Source organism: Aulonocara sp. 'chitande type north' Nkhata Bay, linkage group LG14 (assembly GCF_057382095.1).
Source record: "Aulonocara sp. 'chitande type north' Nkhata Bay isolate Kocher_YH1m ecotype deep benthic linkage group LG14, A_spYH_male_GT1.1, whole genome shotgun sequence".
Taxonomy (NCBI): domain Eukaryota; kingdom Metazoa; phylum Chordata; class Actinopteri; order Cichliformes; family Cichlidae; genus Aulonocara; species Aulonocara sp. 'chitande type north' Nkhata Bay.
Genome location: NC_141357.1, coordinates 9,846,553 through 9,866,495, shown reverse-complemented (window position 1 = coordinate 9,866,495; position 19,943 = coordinate 9,846,553). Strand labels below are relative to the sequence as shown.

Below are 19,943 nucleotides of genomic sequence, written 5' to 3'. Positions count from 1 at the left end.
AAATTTCTTTTTTTTCCAGTTTCAATCCATTTTTCGGTTTCAAACCATTTTTCAGTTTCACTCTGCTGGCACTGTTTTGGCGTCCAGGGGCGCGCTGGGGGGCCTTCAAGACCTTTTCAAAGTCTTGAAGGCAAGCTAAGCCTGAAGGAAAAAAGAAGGAACACACACATGTAAAGGAAGCACTCAAAACTTGCAGCTATCCTAAATGGGCGTTTTTAAAGTCAGCAAAGAGGCACAGAAAAGAAGATCAGACACCAGCGAGGGAGGATAAGAAGGACAGACGCAACAACATTGTCATCCCCTATGTAGCCGGTGTATCAGAGAAACTCAGGAGAGTTTTCTCCAAGCATGACATCCCAGTGTATTTCAGACCCAGCAACACGCTCAGACAGAAACTGGTTCACCCGAAAGACAAAATGCCAAGACACAAACTTAACAATGTGGTGTATGCTGTACAGTGCAGCGAGGAATGCTCAGACCTCGACATCGGAGAGACCAAACAGCCACTTCACAAGTGCATGGCACACCATAGAAGAGCCACCTCCACAGGACAAGACTCAGCAGTCCATCTGCATCTTAAGGATAAAGGACACTCTTTCGAGGATGCCAATGTTCACATTTTGGACAGAGAGGACAGATGGTTTGAAAGAGGAGTGAAAGAAGCCATCTATGTCCACTGTGAGCGACCATCTTTGAACAGAGGCGGTGGTTTACGACACCAACTCTCTGCCATCTATAATCCAGTTTTGAGATCCCTTCCCAGACGCCTTAACGCCCACTCACATCCTGGGCCATCTGACCTCAGGAATTCGCATGATAAGGTGGGGCCAGGTTTCACAATGAGCTCACCCGAAACTCTGGCTGATTGGGACCCACGCCCAGTTTCCCACCTTGGCTCAGGCGATTAGAGGATCATCAGGGGGTCCTTTTGTCCCTCTGTGGGGGGTTTCTCCCACTAGGTTTATATCTGGGACTCTCCACCATTTGACCTTAGAACTGAAGAAGCTTCTCGGATGAGAGGTGAAACGTCTTCAAGTAACTTAAAGAAGTCCAGACGCTTTTCTTTGCAAGCTCTTTTGGCCATGGTGAGTATATCCTTCTCTCATCCTCCCCCTCTTCTCACGAAGCTTCTCCTTCAACCTCAGTTCTCACCTCCTCAGCAAAGAGAAGCAGAGAAGACATCTGCACTGAAGAGGTAAGTGCAAAGAGGTGCAAGGTAAGTGATGACACGTTCTGTGGCCCTTTAAGGGGACGCTGTGGAGCGTGTGAGCAGCTTCAAGTTCCTGGGAGTCCACATCTCCAAGGATCTCACCTGGACGACCAACTGCTCCAAGCTGGTCAAGAAGGCTCACCAGCGCTTCTTCTTCTTGAGGACTCTGAGGAAGAACCACCTGTCCTCAGGCATCCTGGTGAACTTCTATCGTTGCACCATCGAGAGCATCCTGACCAACTGTATAACAGTCTGGTACGGGAACTGCTCTGCCTCGGACCGGAAGGCGTTGCAGAGGGTCGTGAAAACTGCTCAGCGCATCGCCGGAGCACCACTTCCTGCAATAAAAGACATCTACAGGAAGCGGTGTCTGAAAAGGCCTGGGAAAATCATCAAAGACCCCAGTCACCCATCACATGGACTCTTCACCCTCCTGCCCTCTGGGAGGCGCCACAGGAGCCTCCGGACTAAGACCACCAGGTACCGGAACAGCTTCTTCCCCACAACTGTCAGATTCCTGAACTTTGCCTCCTGACATCTGACCCACGTTAACACATGGACTGAACATACCCACACCCACAATGGACAACTGTACCCTCAAACACACAATAATAACATGGACTGAACCACCACTCACAACCACTAGCACTTTATATAGCCTCTGTAGAAACTATCTACACCCTCACTTATCTTAACTGCACTACTGTATAGCTCTGTGTAAATAATCATTCTGTACATTCGATAATCTTTAATCCTACAACTGTTTACAACTTGCATAGTTCCCATTTCTGTATAGCTGTATATCTCAGATTTCTGTAAGTTATTTATTTCATATTCTGTATAGTTTTTCATATTTATATCCTGTTCATAGCCTGTACATAGCTTGTACTCACTACAGACTTATAGTTATAGAATATTCACAACATACTTCATACCGTGTACATTATAACATACCATAATAGACCCATTTCTGTAATATACTCACATATCTATATTATTACTAATATATATTGTAATATATCTATATCACTAAAGCACTTCTGGATGGATGCAAACTGCATTTCGTTGCCCTGTACCTGTGCATGTGCAATGACAATAAAGTTGAATTCTATTCTATTCTATTCTATTTGTATAATATTACAGTTTGTGATGCTTTATACATGTTTTTATTGCTTCATTTCAAACTAGGAGATATAAAACAAACCAGTTTTCATAATAGTTTCTGTCTCTTTAGTTGTTTTCTTAATAAGTTATTTGGAACATCATTGCAACCCGTCAGCTTTTTATTGAGGATTTAGAAAGTTGCTGGTGGCCCGAGTGTGTACAGTGGGGTGTTGTTTTTGTCACATGGTGAAAGTGACCTTGGGGGGAGCAAAAAGAACAACTGCACAATTTAGGGATTCACAGACTTTGGTAATCGTTAAAAAAAATGAAGAAAAATTGTTCTGTGTGAACAAGAAGCTCAAATATAAACCCTACTGACACAAATGATCTGCTATCTGTAAGCAGGAAAATGTTTTCATGAGCCTGGGTGAAGCTAATTTGTATGAGTTTAACCTCCTGGTCAAAAACTTTTAGAAGATTAATACGTTCACCTGCTGATTCTTACTTGGCCTGAATGTTTGAATGTTTGCAGTTTCAGGTCCTACTGATCAGTTTTAAGTACTGTAGAAAGTGAGCAGCAATTTAATCGAGTCCTGGGATGAAATGGGACAAAAGGGTAATGTGACAGCCACATTAGTTCCCTTCCCTCGTTTAACAACGTGTAAGCAGACTGCTTTAACCTGCAATTTACTGCATGTTGTTAGGCTGCATGATACAACCACAGTCTGCTAACCACCCGTGGTGAGCGAAGGTTTTGAGGTCTTGCTCGAGCTACTGATGAAGCTTTATCAAAGCTTGTTAAGTTTCCCAACCACATTTCATCTCGATGGTCCAAGGCTTACATCTTTAAGTTCACAAATATACTTCTGTAATTAATCAGTAACCAATTTATTACTTTAAGTTACAGTGTGAGGGGCATTGATGAACATAAATTAGATTTAACTGGATTATGTGTTTAGGTCAAGAGACACAGACCTTCATCTTCAAGAGGCTCTTCTTAAATGTCTGATTACGATGTCTGTGTTTGTCTGCAGCATCACTGTAGCAAAGAGAGTATAACACAAGGCCACAGTCGTGTGGTATTCTGTCCTGCTATTAAGTGAATAAAATACTGAAAAAACATCTAGACACTAGATACAGTCACTGGCCACTTCATTAGTTACACCTTGCCAGTACTGTTTTGGACCTTCTTTCACCTTCGGAAATGCCTTAATTCTTTGTGGCGCAGATTCAACAAAGACCTGGAAACATTCCTCACAGATTTAGTTTCATATTGACATGATAGCATCACACAGTTGCTTCAGATTTGTCGGCTGTGCATCCATGTTGCAAATCTCCTGATCCACCACATGACAAAGATAATCTGCTGGATTGACATCTGTTATAAGATGAGTATACTGTGGTCATAAAACGATGGGCATGGTCAGCAGCACAGCTCAGGGAGGTTGTACCTCTGGAGAGGCCCCTTCCTACACCTGAAGTTTTTACCAGTGAAAAGAACGGAGGTTTCCTCACAGTGTTTCCTAGTGTTTCATCAACAAAGGAGAATTTATTCCTTAGACTGTGCAAAATTTCTTTCATGGTTATCCTGCTGCAAGGGTTAGCTCTGAGATGGGCCCAAGCCATGCTTGCTCCTCAGCAGTCTTTATTTAACCTGATATGTCAAACCCAATTATTGTGGAAGACTGCTCCGACTCTGGTTATGCTCTGACTCTGGTTATGCTTTCTGTTTTTTTAAATGAGCAGAAATAATACTTGCAATAAATGTAGCCTTTATGCAGCTCTGGAGGCTTGGATCGCTGAATTGGAAACCGAAAAAAAAAAATGGTTTGAAACCGAAAAATGGATTGAAACCGAAAAATGGATTGAAACCGAAAAAAAATGGATTGAAACTGAAAAAACAGTTTCAATTAATTGTTTTTCACTATCATTTTTTTTCTGTTTCAATACAAGATTTTCAGTACATTTATTTCAGTTACAATATTTTTTTTTAGGTTTCAATATTTTTTTCGGTTTCATTTCAAGGTGCCATCGTTCTGACCCCATACAAAGAGTGCTAAGAAGATTTCTTGCATTCAATAGAGCAGCAATTCTTTTATCTTGTACAAAAACAAAAACAGACATGCTGTTGAAATTGCACTTCTTTTTTATATTGAGGGAAAATTGTTAATGATTTCTTACGATAAATCTTCGATTACGATAAATGCTCCAAGTGTTTTGAATAACTTGCTGTTGTTGTTTTAACTGCAGTGCTTTACGCCGTGGCTCTGGGCCAATCAGGAAGCCCACACGACGTTTTGCGCAACGCGTGACGTAGCACCTAGATAGCGACTTTTCGAGCGTTGTACGGAAATGAGATGATTACCTTTGGTTCCCTGAATTTCACAAACGGCAGAGGACTAAACGGGGATTCAGTGGAAAACTAAGCTGAAGGTGTCTGACTACAGATAATTTTCAAACAGCTACTAATTCGTACTACTTTATCTAATAAAAGAATAGCGAGCTTACTCGTTAGCCGCCAGGACAACTAGCTCGCTTACTAAGCTATGATAACAACGAGGCTGGGAACGAAACCCGACTCCCTCTTCAGGTTGTTGACTTTTTTCCTCTTTCTTTTTCTGTTCTTACTACATTATAATTTTATCGAGTGTACGTGGCAGTGTTTTCACAGACACTGTAATTATACAACAAATCTCGGTCAAACGTACAGCTAGCTAGTAATCTGAATAAAAACAAAACAAAAAGAAGTAATCAAAACTAAGAAGTCACGAGAGCGTACTGTTGGGTGACAAGGCAGCTAATGCGTATCAAAGAGAAAGAGCCACGATTTAAATAGCCGTAAATGCCTTTTTAAGGCTATCAATATCATAATTCAGATTTTCGATAGGACAGCCATCGGTAATGTCTTCGGCTGTATGTCTGATGTGGTTATAGATGTTACATACGCACATTTGCGCAGACTGGACGTTTTCCTGGTGATTGATTTGTCACGTTATTTGGTTCTGTGAAAAAACCTGAGGCATACATGTAGTACAACCTGTTGTTTGGCTAGAAGAAACCGCCCACAACAGGTATGATTGATGTTGTTTTGCAGGTGTTGGAATGCACTGTGTGTCTCACTGGTGCAAAGGCTTTGATTTAACCACAGGGTTTATCTAACACAGATGGCATCGAGTTAGTAAGGTGCTGTGAATTTGATACATTGCTTCTGAATACAGCATGCAGATGATAAACACCAAGGCGCACTGATTCACAGATTGTCCTCACTAATGACACCTTTTTCTCTCCCTGTCTGACTCTGTCTGATGTTCAGGTCGCTTTTCCAATGAGGAGAACTCGCCCTTTTGGCCCCGTGCATCACCCTTCCTCGCCATGGCAAAGCTCTATCTGCCTACTTTCCTCTTACTGATTTTTCTGTCCTCCTTCGTCCTCCTGCTGCTCATCCTTCTGACCCCTGTCACCCCCTCACTTCCTTTAGCGCCTGCCTCTGATCCCTCACTTTGGCCGTCACCCTCTTGCAGTCCAGGTCAGTCCTGGGCGGTTCGACTGCACATTGGTCTTAATCACAAGGAAGAAGATGGTGAACACGGTGCTGTGCACATGGATTTCATAGCCAACAAGGTAGAGTACTTCATTCATGCTTTTTCAGATTAGACTTAAGAGCTTGCTATTTGCTGTTGATATTGTAACCATAATAGGCCATTTCGTACACTTGCATTTGGACTTAACACATTCACATTCATTAGCTTTTCATTTCACCAAACCTTTCAGTTGTTTGTTTTTTGCTCCCTGTTCGTATTCTCTTTTTATCCCATGGTCTCTTATCTATGTAGTGATTTGACAGGGTTTGTTTTACAGGTTTGCTGTAAAAATGCTTTAGGACCAAACAGTTCTGTGAAGCATTCTCACTACGATACTTCCCACAGAACTGCATACTGTTAGATCTTTTACGTTTTCCTTTTCTTCTTTTTTTTCCATTCACACAACTGATTGCATTTCTGAGCAACATATCCAACAGCCAGCCAGCTGTTGGCATAACAACAACTAAGCTACAAACACAAGAATGAGTTGGAGGACGCTGTGATTTGGAACATGTGTTTACTGAGTGTCAGGAGTTTCATGATAATGCTGTAGTTGAAAATTAGAGATGTGATTTGGTTCACTTTTAAAATGCATAACATAACATTACAAGTGACTCATTACTTACATGTTAAGTACCGTATACAGAGAGCTGCTAATCTTACACCGAGGCTTCCTGCAGTTCCTGGTGCTGCTCCTGATTACCTCCAAAACCCCACTAACCAATCACACCTACCCACATTAAGAGCACATGCCAGCCTGTTGGAGTTATATTCCAGTAAATCATACCAATAGTGATTCACTTTCATGATCTTCTCATGGTATGTCAGTTAGCACCTGCCAACAGTTCCTTCAGTCTGGATACACACACACACACACACACACACACACACACACACACACACACACACACACACACACACACACACACACACACACACACACACACACAAAATTTGGACTTCCTCCAAATGTTATAAGATCTATAAAAAGGTTTCTCTGGACCAGCAGTGCCTTACATTAGTCTTACATGAAGGTGGCCACGTTTAGATGCATTGTCCTAGTTTAATTTTTTCAGTCGTCATCTTTGTTCTCTCTTGTCACAGGTAGCGGAGCAGGCTGGGCTGCACAACCATGGCCAGATAGGACACCTGGAAGGCCACTACTTGCTGTGCTCTACAAAGCCCGGTGCTGGGTCTGTAGGACGCATCAAGAGACAAACTCTCCGGCCTGAGGATGTTTTAGCAGGACACCCTCATGTTATGTGGTACTCTCAGGAGAGAGTGCTCAGCCGCTCAAAGAGATCGATGGCCTTCAATGACCCCAACTACCCCAAACAGTGGCACCTGGTGAGGATGCATATTAACGAGCGACCGTGGCTCAGGGGTTGGGAAGCGTATCTGTAACCGGAAGGTCGCCGGTTCGATCCCTGGCCTCTCTGTCCTGGTCGTTGTGTCCTTGGGCAAGACACTTTACCCTACTTGCCTACTGGTGTTGGCCAGAGGGGCCGATGGCGCGATATGGCAGCCTCGCTTCTGTCAGTCTGCCGCAGGGCAGCTGTGGCTACAACTTTAGCTTGCCTCCACCAGTGTGTGAATGTGAGAGTGAATGAATAGTGGCATTGTAAAGCGCTTTAGGTGCCTTGAAAAGCGCTATATAAATCCAATCCATTATTATCATCATTATTATTATTATATGACTGACTCTGTCTTTATGATGAAATGTGGCATTAACATTTTTAACTAATTCAGAGGCTGACAATCAATTCATATCTTAATTAAAAAGCACTTTTAGCTCTAAATTCTATTTTAACAACTCAATCAGAATGGAATTTAAGCCAGGCAATTTAAGTGTGAATCAATCTGTGTGCGACGTGACATTTGGTGTTATTTTTAACGGTTATGCCAAATGCTACGGAGCAATATCAGACAGCTTACCAAGGAGAGAGAAGGAAAGTAAATTGTTGCCTAAAGTGAGAATGAAGTGCAAAGTGAAAAGCTAAATACTGCCTCTCAGTTGATTGTAACCTTTGAGCTTGCGCCTCTTTTATAGTTTCCTGATTTATAAGCTTATTACTTTGTTTTTCACAGCTGTCCAATATGTGGGTACAAAAACACAAAACAGCCATAGTGGATTTCAAAGCTCTGATTGGCTTCACAGAAATGCTTGTTGTACAATAAGACCCATACTGCCAGATACACCACTTCACCTTTTCTCCTTCTGTTCTCTTGTTTTGATTTTTGTTCTCGTTTTGATTTACCTTGACATTTCTATTTCCACCTCTTCCTCTCATCCTTTTTTTACTCTGCCTGTTTTTGCAGCACAATGACGTCAGTAAGGGCATGGACATCAACGTGACAGGAGTGTGGGAGCGTAACATTACCGGCCAGGGAGTCACAGTGGTGGTTGTTGATGACGGGGTGGAGCACACCCACCAAGATATTCAGCCAAATTATGTAAGTCAAAACTGTCTAAGCAATTTTTTGATTTATTCCTATTGCTTAACAATGGGAACTGGCATGGATTTATTTGTTTCGTAGGGAATCCAGTGTTGAATCACTGTAATCGATACTTTTTTTTTAGTCAATTCTGCCAGTGGGCTTTTGTATTATAGTTTAGCAACTGCAGGCCAGACAAGAATCATCTTGCTGTGGAGGAACCACTGTGGCAGATTTAACTTTAAACAGCATGTTGTAGATCAGAGGAAAGTTATAAAGTAGAGAGAATGTCGCTGTCAGCAGAAGGGAAGCAGTTTTTTTGTTTTGTTTTGTTTTTTACAGTGTAGACAGACTTACAGTCCGCACTAGTAGAAAGGTGATCACACAGTGAAGAGAACATCAAAGTGAATTGGATAATAAGAAGTTCTAGTTGTAATAGTTTTCTTGATTGTCTTATTAACGATTCTAGTAATGTTTAAAAACTGATTTTATGTCCTCCTTAGAGTCCAGAAGGCAGCTACGACCTTAACTCAAATGACCCAGACCCCATGCCTCACCCTGACATTCACAGCGACAACCACCACGGTACTCGGTGCGCTGGGGAGATTGCAGCTGTTTCCAACAACAGCTTCTGCGCAGTGGGAGTGGCCTATGGCAGCAAAGTAGCAGGTACAGACCGGAAAATCTTGATTTTTTTTTTTTTCCGTTGTTAAAATCTGAAGATGACAGAGTTAATTCTGAATTTATCTCATTTGTGACTTGTTGCTTGCTTCTAAGGTATTAGAGTGCTCGATGGCCCGCTGACAGACAGCCTGGAGGCTATAGCCTTTAACAAACACTACCAAGTTAATGACATCTACAGCTGCAGGTCCGACTGTTTCCCCTGTGTAATTAAGCGGTGTTTTAATATGCTGTAATATCATATTAATGAAGGTTCTCATGTTCTTGCTGATGTTGCTCGTTGTGTGTTTTTTAGTTGGGGTCCAGATGATGATGGGCATACTGTGGATGGACCTCATCCTCTGGGCAAGGTGGGATCATCTATTCACAGAACTCTTTGTCCAGCAGAGGGCAGTAAAACACAACAGCTCAGCAGCTTGGACATGTAGAAGACCACTGCAGATTTTCACTTCATGTTTTTGTTATTTTTTTTGTTTTTATGCTAATGACTTGTTTGTTGTCCCTGTTCCACAGGCAGCTCTGCAGCACGGGGTGATTGCAGGCAGACGAGGATTCGGGAGCATCTTTATAGTTGCCAGCGGTAACGGTGGTCAGTACAACGACAACTGCAACTACGACGGGTACGCCAACTCAATCTACACCATTACAATCGGTAAGAACCGGACATTCTTAGGCGTGCCTGTGCCCGCCCTGTTTCTGCAGGTTTATTTGTGCAGTATGTGTGGCGCATGCAAGTAGTTTCTGTGTTTGTTTGATGCAGGAGCGGTCGACGAGAAAGGCAAGATGCCATTCTATGCTGAGGAGTGCGCATCCATGCTGGCCGTCACTTTCAGCAGTGGGAGGGGCTCTTTGAGGAGCATTGTAAGTCTCATCAAACAAAGACAACTAAAAGAATTAAGTGCATGAATAGCGAGTCAACTTAGTTTAGCTTCATTTAGCTGGGTTAATAGTGGCCATGACAGTGGTTTGACACCTTACATGTTCGGTGAAATTCAGACTAGAGGTGTGTGCGTTCTGAACTAGACAAACAGCTTTAAATCATGTGCATCATGTGTAAAGTAAGCAACTAGACAGAGATTGACTCAAAGGTGAGTCTTGGCATTCTTCCAAGTGGATGTTAGCACAGTTTGTAGATAACTACAGCATTGCGTGATGCTAAATGTAGCAGAAATTTAAAAGTTTAACTAATATTTGAACTGCAGTCTTTAAAGAAATTTGTGGAGGCAGGCTGTTCTGTATCTCCACTCAAGCTGAAATAACTTGTTACATGATTACAAGTATAATAAAAAGTTCCCAAAAATTGTTACTCTCTCCAAAGCCTTCTTTCCACTAGCACAGACTTGGCTTTGCTTGACTCTGTTTTTCCATTAGGTGGTAGTAGCAGGAGGCCAGGGTTCCAACTGTTTGCGTTGCATGCAAATGATGTTACGGGACTTCTGTGCTGCTGTGCGGCACCAATGACCACACCCACATTGAGGTGGTGCTAAATTTTAATCAAAAATCACCAAAACAGAGTAAAGTCGAGCCAAGGTGGCACTGGAAAGGAGACATAAAGTTGAGTTGTGTCTAGGTGAGCTGTCAACCTCTTGGCCAGCACACACGTGTGAGTGAACAGATGATCGCCAATATAGAAAATCTATATAAAATTTTCAAAAGGGTCTGTTTCTTGCTCTACATGTTTAAAAACTGTTGTGCTGCGTATATTTAACCTTACTGATTAAGCCTGCAGATACCAAACTCCAAGACATGACATGCAGACCAGTGTGTTTGAGTTCTCTACTGGAAAGGTCTAAAACTGTAGTGATGGGGACAGCTGTTTGAAAGAGCAGCTCCACATCAAGAGCAACAGGGAGTGTTTTCATCTGAAAACCATGACTAATGTTGACAGGGGTAAGAGCCCATTGAAGCCGCTGACTTGTATTTGCTGTTGTTTGTGCATCACCACGGTAACGCAGTTTGGAGCGGCAGATGTCATCGCCTGAGGGAGAAGAGCTTAGCCAGGAGTGGGCTGCTGACCACAGTATGGTCACAGGCCAAATGCTGTCCAGACGCTGCCTGTTAGTTCAATAGTCTCCAGAAACTTTTACCAAGAACAGCTGCTGTCACCAGCGCGCTGAGTTGGGATTTATTATTGAGTTTATAACATCTGGACAGTCATGAGAAAAAAAAGTAGTGATATCTTAGAAATTACTTCTAAGCTGTTGGCAGTTTTTGCATCTTGTACTAATGGAGGATTGAAGATATTTTAAGGGCTTCAACTCTCATAAAAATAATGTAAGTCCCAAATAATAGCTGTGACTAATTAAAACATGATGCTCAGTGTTGGAGATGAAGAAATTCAGTTGTTTGAAATAAATACACCATGACTATTTCTAAAAGACATGTGGGCCTTATAAAACCTCGTATGTGAGTTAAAAAAGAGCCTCTAATGCTTTGAACAATGGTGACCACGGTTTGGCAGCATATTTTGTTTCTCATGTGTCCATCACATACTGACTTTTACATCAGTGTATCTGGTAGATAGCAGCAGTTGTACTGGCAGCATTTGATTGACTGAATGATTACACTTTGCTACCTTCACTAGGTGTCACCACAAATAGCAGTTATATCGTTGTAGAACGGCGCTTCATTATTCATTACTGGACAACTACAAGGGGCTGCAGTCTGCGTAGCCTTGCCAACAGCTCTAATACCTGTAGTGGATGTTGTAAATAAGGAGGTTGAAAGTTAGAACAAAAGATTGGATGTGTAACTATTAGACTCAGGCAATGCATTACCCACTTAAATAGGTGGCTCAAGGATGGCTTCCTTCAAGGAATGATAGTAAGAGACTGGTTGATTATTTTCCTCAAGCACAACTTTCTAGGGGCAAACAGTTCTTTGTTAATGTTGGCTGTGTCATCTTTGATCAGTGGGACTAAACCCAAGATACTCATGAACAGTTTACTGGTTACTTTGTTTTCTGTTCACTGTTGTTATGTTGCACAGCTCGCTGAGCTTAGCACTCTGTTGGATTTGCGTGTTTAAGGTTTAGTTTGTTCTTGTTTTCATCAGCTGAGAAATATTAGTTGCTGTTCATGCTTTTATCTCATCTTTGGACTATTGTAATTTACTCTTCGTCTGCCTCAGTAAAACCTCCTTGGACCATCTATATCTTCCACAGATTGCTGCTGGTAGGCTTACCAGATCCCCCAACGTTGCTCATCTCACACAGCTGCTGATCTCAATGCACTCACTCCCTATTAAATTTAGAATTCAATGCAAAGTTCAACTTTAGCACCGAAATATATCAGTGAACCTTTGCAGCTATGTGTCACCAGTAGGACTCTCAGATGTTCTGATCAGGGTTTGTGTTCAGCCATAAAAATTCCTCATTTAAAAAGCTAACTGGGCCTTAGTATTTTATTTTGTCTTATCGTCTGTTTCGTTTTTAATTGTCTGTGTTTGATATGAACCACATTGTGATTTTCATCTTAAAAGGTGCTATATAAATGAAACGTTCTTAATAAATTACTTATTGTGGATCAGGAGACACTGCACATTGGTGGCAATTTAACACAGTGCAACAGCACAGAAGACCAAAATACATCATCTTCTTACTAGCTAAACAGAGATTGTATTGAAAATCATACTGCAATACCACCCACATCCAATCATAATTGCCTTTTTAAAAACATTTTTGAGACCCAGTACATGTACAGCACTGCGCTGTATTTGATGTCCATGAGAAAACAGCAATAGATCAACAGCTGGGAATAGCTGTTGATCTTTTGCTGTTTGCTCAAGGAGGTGTCTGGATTGTCTTTGTCTGTGTATACACATTTTAATGTATTCCTCCCTGTGGTTTTGTTCGTTTAACCTCATTTATTTTACTTTTTTTAATCTTAATGTGGCTCTTAAATTCTTCTCTGGGTGTTGCCAGTGTCAAATTGTACTCCAATAACTGCACATACAGAAGGCTGAACTCTGGTTACATTCGTTCAAATGGGTCAAGATGGCTTTTTAAAAGGGTTTGATAACAGTTTATATTCAGACTCCTGACAGTTTTTACTACCGTGACACTGTTTATACTGTGCACAGTTTCTCCAAACTATCCTTCCAACACTCAGCCCATCTGTGTGGTTCTTCAGGTGACTTCAGACTGGTCCATGCAGGGGGGCACAGGTTGTACCGAGGGCCACACCGGTACGTCTGCTGCAGCACCCCTGGCAGCAGGAATGGTGGCACTCATGCTGCAGGTCCGGCCCTGCCTCACCTGGAGGGATATCCAGCACATCATCACCTTCACTGCCACCAAGGTAAGCCTGATGAAATTCAGAAACTTGGTTATTACAGTACACACACACACACACACACACACACACACACACACACTAACATTTGCATTATTTGGTGTAATGTAATTGTCGAGTATCTTTTTGAGTAAAGCCCTTGTGTGTTCTGTTGTTCAGCCAATCAGGTCACAATACCAGCTGTTCACAGAATGATTCAAAATGACATGTCAAAACCTGAAAGGTGAAAATGGGATGCAAAGTAAACTAAATGTAGGCTCTGACACAATTTAGCTCACAGTTCTAACAGTGTTTTGAAATCTTCCCTTAATCTTTTTTTCAGCAGTGTTTTGCTTCAGTGGCTAAAAATCAAGAGTTATTGGCTTATAAAAATTTGTGAGTCTTCATCGCTGACATATAGAGTGCAGTAAAAACAGACAAGCGGGAGAAAGTGGTGATTTCAGTAACATGCAGCTACGGCCCAGCCAACCAGGAATCAAAGAGAGAACTCGGCTGATTAGTCCCTGTGTTAAGTCTTGTGACTGTCGAGCTCCACAAGTTATTTTTATTATTAAGGAATTGTGTGTAGATTGTCAGGATATGGTGACAATTTTTTTTATTTTAATTTTTTTCGTAGCCTTGGAAAGTCCTGCTAATTTTTCTGCACTTCCGATATCGTCAGCGTGTGATGTTGAATGCATTTTGATACATATGAAGCCTCATCTACCCCCATTATTGCTAGTTACTCTTCCAGTAATCATAAATAGTAAAGCAATGCTTCGAGTGTTATGAAGGCCAGATAAAGAATCAGCTTTTATATGGATGGGTAAGCCCTGTCCAAACTTACTGCTGCTATATTTACATAGTTACAGGCAGCAGCCAGTTTATATGAGACTCAGAGAGCCAGCCTTTGTCCAGGGGTAACAAAATTTGCCTAAGAGGAAAGCTGGCTCATTAACGTGCCAGATCTGATGTAGCTCATTTCCCAATACTCCTGGAAGTGGTCTCTGTTGTTTATTTTGTCATTTCTGTTGCTCAATAAAAGCATAAACTCGATCTTGGCTGTGTTTGTTTTGACAGTGCGACAGTAGTGCCGACTGGAAGGTGAACGGAGCAGGATTTCATCACAGCCACCAGCACGGCTTCGGTCTGCTCAACGCGTGGAGGCTCGTCAATGCCGCCAAGGTTCACACATACGCACGTAGAGACACAGCCACTGCTCTCAATAAAGATGTCCACTCCAGGTTAGGCTGAAGATGTCTCTGGTTTCTGTTTCAGGTGTGGGAGTCAGTGCCATTCCTCTTGTCCTATCAGAGCTCTGTAATAAAGGAGGAAACCCCCATTGTGATCTATCCCGATGAGCTCGTCCTTACCTGGGAAGGTAACCCTGCCTCAGTGTCTACTCTTCTCTCTCAGCTCTGTACTGGACATTTACTTGTCAAGTTTACGCACTGCACTCATGTAGCTAACTCCCTCTGCCCCTCCCTCTCTGCCTGCCTGCTCCTCAGACAGGCTGCTTGTCCATATTTGGTAATGTTCTCTTTGTTTGTGAGTTCCCTTGGCGAAATTATTTTTCCAGATTTCTTTGCAGGTTTTTTTCCCCATTTTCTTCAATTTTTTTCTGATATAACTACTTTAACATTTCTCACTATTCATTTTGTTCCTTCATCACTTCTTACCGCTCTGAATCTCTCACATTCAGCTATCTGTGTATGTAATCTCTCCCTTGTACAGTTTTTTCGCATATGGTGACCTCATTCTAGCAGAAACATTTCCTTCTCCCTCATCTCCTCCTCTCCTCCCTCGATCTGTATCTTCCCTCTTTTATGGGCTTGTTGATTTCAGGAATACAGCCAGATGTGTGTGCGTCTGTGTGTGTGCGCACAAAGAGCTGCTGTTAAAGAGGTGCTGTACTCCACATTTTCTCCTTTAAGCGTCGTTTCAGTCAGTATTGGTTGGGGCTCTTTTTTTCTTCACCACTGACGCTGTTCAGACCTGCCCGTCACACTACTCGGGGTTTGTTGTGGTAGTTTCTATGTGTTTTGGCTGACTCACTAACACGCCCCCTTTAGCTTTTCAAAATTTCTTCTTCCCATGTGAACATTTTCTCCACTTGTAAGCGCACGCTGCAACTTGCTCTGACCTGTTCATGGCCAGTCACATCAGGTTTCATCAGCCCAGCTCAGGGCGAGTGGGTGACGTTAGTTTACAGACAACTTGAGTTTGACTTTTCTGAGGGAGAGAGGATGTGTGGGAGCTCGCAGTCTCACGTTCCTGTGAAGAATAGAGGTTTTAGGTTGCTGCGAGGTGAAGGAACGCCAGTGAGTTAGTTGTAAAAGAGAAACACGATGGTAAAAGCTCACAGCTGCTGCGTCATCACATTCTAACCCAGAGCAGTCATTTAGCAGAGTTGGTTTGTGTGGTATACTCAAACCTGTCATCTCAGACAAAAGTTGGGATTGAAAAAAAAAGTTTCAACAATCTTACATCATTTTTATAACTCTACACTGAATTTATTTAGTTTGGCCTAAAGCTCATGACCAGCCCAATGACAAAGATATAAAAAAAACCATCATCTGCTTATTTAGAAAAGCATGCAGTCTTTTATCCCAGGATACATCTTCATCTTCATGTGTCTTCCCTTCTTGAGCTATGAGCACAGGTCAGCAGCGTGCTGTCTGGAGTTTATTACGCACTCACCCCCGCACCCTGTTTATTGAATGCATATCAGGTTTCCTTAAAATTTCCAGTGAAAACCACTGCCAGACCAGTGCATTCATGGAAAATCTTCCAAAATCTGAAGTTGATTTGAACTCTGAGCTGTCAGAGCTTCTAGCATTTAAAACCTTTCTCCAAGCTTCTTCTTTGTCCTTTATTTCATTTCCCCTCTACAGTTGCTTTCTTTTCCTTCTTACTTTCCTCTTCTCCATGTGTCTCCTTGTCCTTGCTGCCCCTCCCTTTTTCTCTACATCTGTCCCATGCCTCTCCATCTTACCGTCCACACCTCTGTTTACACGTCTCCTCCTCTCTCCTTGGGCCCTCTGCGTCCTTCCCTGCCCCGAGGATGTGTTCAGCCCTACATGGTCAGATAGAGCCATGGCCCATTAGCACTCAGAGCCCAGGAAATACCAAGAAATTACCAGACACTCGCACTGGGAGGGCAAGAGGTGGTCAGGAAGACTCACTGATAACAGATTCACGTTTGAGGGAAGATTGAAATTATAGAGTGGTTTTTATTGATTTGCTCTGTTTTAAAGTCTCTCCAGATTAGGACTGATTTCATTCATTAGCTAAACTCTAATTGTTTTTAAAGGAAATGTTATTTGCTTTGTCATAACAGCAGCAAAGAAGTTTTACTGAAATAAAGTTTTGTAAATAATAGGACGAGTAGAAAATTGAATTCTTATCACCACCGTATTGTGAAGCAGCACTTAAAATGACGCTAGTGAGCCCTGAAATAGAAACTTAAACATGCATTCTGAATGATTTCAAGCATATTCACATACTCTTCATTGTTTACCAGGTTAGAATAAAGGGTCAAACTGTCAAACATACAAACAGTGTGAGCCGCTCTGTCTCCTCTCCATCAGTCTCTGCTGCCGACCTGAGACAATCTGGAATGGAGACCCTGGAGCATGTGGCCGTGACCGTGACAGTCATCCATCCTTGCCGTGGCAACGTGGAGTTCGTGTTGATCTGCCCCAGCGGTATGACATCAGTCATCGGGGCTCGCCGTGCCATCGACAGGTAGTTTCTGTCTTTGAGCTTTGTAAAACAACACTTTACGGAAAATGGTAATTGTAAAACGTACTCACGTTTAAGGTTTCTAATGTATCTCAAGATTGCACTGAAAATTGTTTGTGCTGCAGTCTAATGTAGCTGTGTGTGTTTTGTGCTCATAGAGATAATGCAGGCTACCAGGACTGGACTTTCTCCACTGTGCGCTGCTGGGGAGAGAGAGCCCAGGGCCTCTACACCCTCAAGATCTCTGACCACAGTGAGTTTCTGCCCTGCTTACAGCTTGACTTGTTTGGGTTTTTAAATTTTTTTATTTGTTTGACTCTTCATCATGACCTCCTCACTCCACTTTTTCTGTAGAAGATGAATCTTCTGTCCAGTGTGCCACTGTGGGAGTGCTGAAGGAGAGGAAGTTGACTCTGTATGGTTCATCTATGTTGTTCAGCGAGGTCAAGGAAAGACAGAGGCAAGAACCGATACACAGTCGGCATAACACTTGCGCAGATGTTTGGAGTGAACATGTGATTTTTAGGAAGATGTTCTGTGAGTTTGATGGGCTGTGCATCGATTGACAGGCTGGTGGAGGAGGCAATGACTGGGAAGTATCTGCACAGCAACTTCTCTCTGCCCTGCCCTCCAGGCCTGGACCTGCCTCCAGAAATCACCAAGCCCTTCACATCCAACAACCTCAAGGTAAACAGCGCGGCGTTTACGTTGCACACTCAGACAAGCCGCGTCATGGTTACCATGCTGTTGCCCACTGTGTGCTTCAGTCTTTTGAGTTCTTTGCGGACTGTGTTCATTTTCTCCCTGGGGAGGTGATGTGTGTTTGTTGTTGTTTTTTAACATGTTTCTTGTACAACTTTCATGGTTTTAACCATCAATCAGGGAAGTGTTTATCATAAAGTCTCCAGTGATTAAATATATCCTCAGGCCTTCATCTTTCTTATTTAGTTAAGATGTGCGTAACTTAACTTAGCAGTAGGATGGTGGACATGTGAGAGGGTAACTAAAATCTGTGAGCCCCTGGACAAAAGGGTATAAAACAAATCGAGTATTGATTAATTAACCCTTCAGCTAACCTTTAGGTGTGTGTGCTCCTTCTCCTTTTCCATTCTTTATCAGCTCCCTTCCTTTGCACTTTACCAGCACATTCAGCCATCACTGATTGACTCTTCCTGTGGTGATTTACATTCCTTGTTTCTATAACCTGTGTCCTCCTCCTCTTCCAGTTCATGCTGTTGCTTGGCTGTTTTGCTCTCTTCTGGTCCCTCTACTACACATTGGAGGTTATGATGGCCCACGTAGACTTCAGGGTCCTTCTCTGCTTGCCCAGGAGACAGGGTGGTCACAGGAGGGGGCGACAAGGGAAAGGAGTGGAGGAGGCACTGATTGGGGATGAGGAGCAGGACTCAGGGGTGGAGTTGCAGGCTGTGCTGGACTCTGATGTCAAAGAGCCGCTTGCCAGTGGAGAATGGCTGGCAACATAGCACTGAGCCAGATTAAGGGCTAAAACCATCACACTGTTAGTCCTTATAGGACCTCTCAGGCTTACACCTTCATTTTGCCACTCACCAACTTAGCCTTCCACACTCAGCTTCCAGCAGTGGTGTTGGAGGGTCAAACCAGTGCACTCTTGTCCTTCTTTGCATTCCCCTTAAGAGTGGCCTTCAGTGTGTTTGTGCTGCACGCAAAGGTGTGTGGCTTGTGCACATCCCCTTAATAAAGGTGATCACATTTTTTTTTCTGCGATCTCTTTAGACATGAAAGAAAAATTTGGTACGAAGGTTAAAATTCCTGTAAAGTAAGTTAATGCACAGGTCTGGTATGACCATCAGATGGACTTAACAGGGTTCCTGGTTTAATTACATGTGTGAAAGTGTTCATTTGCTCATATGTTTAAAATGTAACCTCAAAGAAGAGCTTGATAGGATACAATACACCTGTGGAAGGAAGAACTGAGATGTGCACTTAAAAAAAAAAAAAAACAGGTGTGAAAGTGTGTGTGTGTGTGTGTGTGTGTGGTGTAACCTGAGCGATTGTGTTTGTGATATGCAAGGTCTTCCATGGAAAAAGTGACCTATGGTAAAATGTGAGGCTTCAAGTGGGTACTGTATTTCAATAAAAAGATTGCTTTTTGAGGAAATTCCTTTATGCATTTATTTTTTTAAGCCTGGTGTTTTCTGTGGCTTATCTACTACTGAGAATTTACAAATAAAAGAAAAATACAAACTTGAAATGGGATTTTTGCATTGTGGGATTTGCAAATCAATTTTTTAATAAAGTATAATATATAGACAATGTGCCTGCTGTACAGATGTACTATGCTGATGGTGTTTTTACAGTGCTTTTTTTTTTTTTAAAGACTATTAAAGAAGTATAATTTTTTTAATGTAAACAGTGTTTGGAGTGATATTGAAAACCATTACTGTGCAAGTCACAGGCAAGTTCAGTGATAATAAACAATGCTTGATTAAGTTTTCTCTTTGACTGATTTTTGTACTTTTAAAATAGTTTTAAAACCAAGTTCACACAAGCACACACCTCCAGTAAGTCACCTGTATAAATTAATCTGGTATGGTAAATGTATGTGTTGAGTGGTTTTACACATTTTTTTAATCGAATAAGTCATTTGAATTGAGTAACTGACTACATTTCAAGGTAATCTGAAACAATCCTGGGTATGGTTACAGAGGTTTTTAAAGTCTATTATGGTAACAGTTGCAACATTAACTTGCACTGAACACAAACAACAGCATGGATACAAAGTAAAGCAAAAACAAAGAAAAATTAACCAATGGGAATGTCAAATCTCAGAACTGCCAGAAGACGACTGTTTTCCCGTAAAATAAGACTTTCCCATTTTTGAATTCTTTTATGTCGACGCTTACACGCCTACAGATAAAAATGTGATAAGTGTTC

The 19,943-nt window shown here is 42.1% G+C and overlaps 1 protein-coding gene across 3 annotated transcripts; it reads left to right on the top strand.

The window, feature by feature from the left end:
* Positions 1 to 4,607: 4,607 nt before the first annotated feature.
* pcsk7 (proprotein convertase subtilisin/kexin type 7) lies at positions 4,608 to 19,035 on the top strand. 3 transcript variants are annotated; one of them, XM_086260881.1, is made up of 18 exons: positions 4,608 to 4,904; positions 5,409 to 5,497; positions 5,628 to 5,935; positions 7,000 to 7,242; positions 8,215 to 8,349; positions 8,835 to 9,000; positions 9,109 to 9,199; positions 9,308 to 9,362; positions 9,526 to 9,664; positions 9,773 to 9,873; positions 13,143 to 13,310; positions 14,364 to 14,468; positions 14,562 to 14,664; positions 16,874 to 17,030; positions 17,186 to 17,280; positions 17,382 to 17,487; positions 17,597 to 17,714; positions 18,254 to 19,035. In XM_086260881.1, exons 3-18 carry the CDS (start codon positions 5,687 to 5,689, stop codon positions 18,509 to 18,511), a joined length of 2,289 nt encoding a protein of 762 aa, XP_086117007.1. In that variant the 5' UTR covers positions 4,608 to 4,904; positions 5,409 to 5,497; positions 5,628 to 5,686; the 3' UTR covers positions 18,512 to 19,035. The 3 variants fall into 3 exon arrangements, with proteins under 3 accessions (XP_086117007.1, XP_086117006.1, XP_086117009.1); XM_086260880.1 differs by lacking the exon at positions 5,409 to 5,497; XM_086260883.1 differs by lacking the exon at positions 5,409 to 5,497 and having other exon boundaries at positions 4,611 to 4,747.
* Positions 19,036 to 19,943: the final 908 nt, after the last annotated feature.

Bases quoted from the DNA above. Each gene is read 5' to 3' on its own strand.
- pcsk7 (XM_086260880.1), top strand. From the start codon at position 5,687: ATGGCAAAGCTCTATCTGCCTACTTTCCTCTTACTGATTTTTCTGTCC. The intron at 13,311-14,363 runs GTAAGCCTGATG...TTGTTTTGACAG, and splicing joins TCACCTTCACTGCCACCAAG to TGCGACAGTAGTGCCGACTG. The intron at 17,281-17,381 runs GTGAGTTTCTGC...CTTTTTCTGTAG, and splicing joins CCTCAAGATCTCTGACCACA to AAGATGAATCTTCTGTCCAG.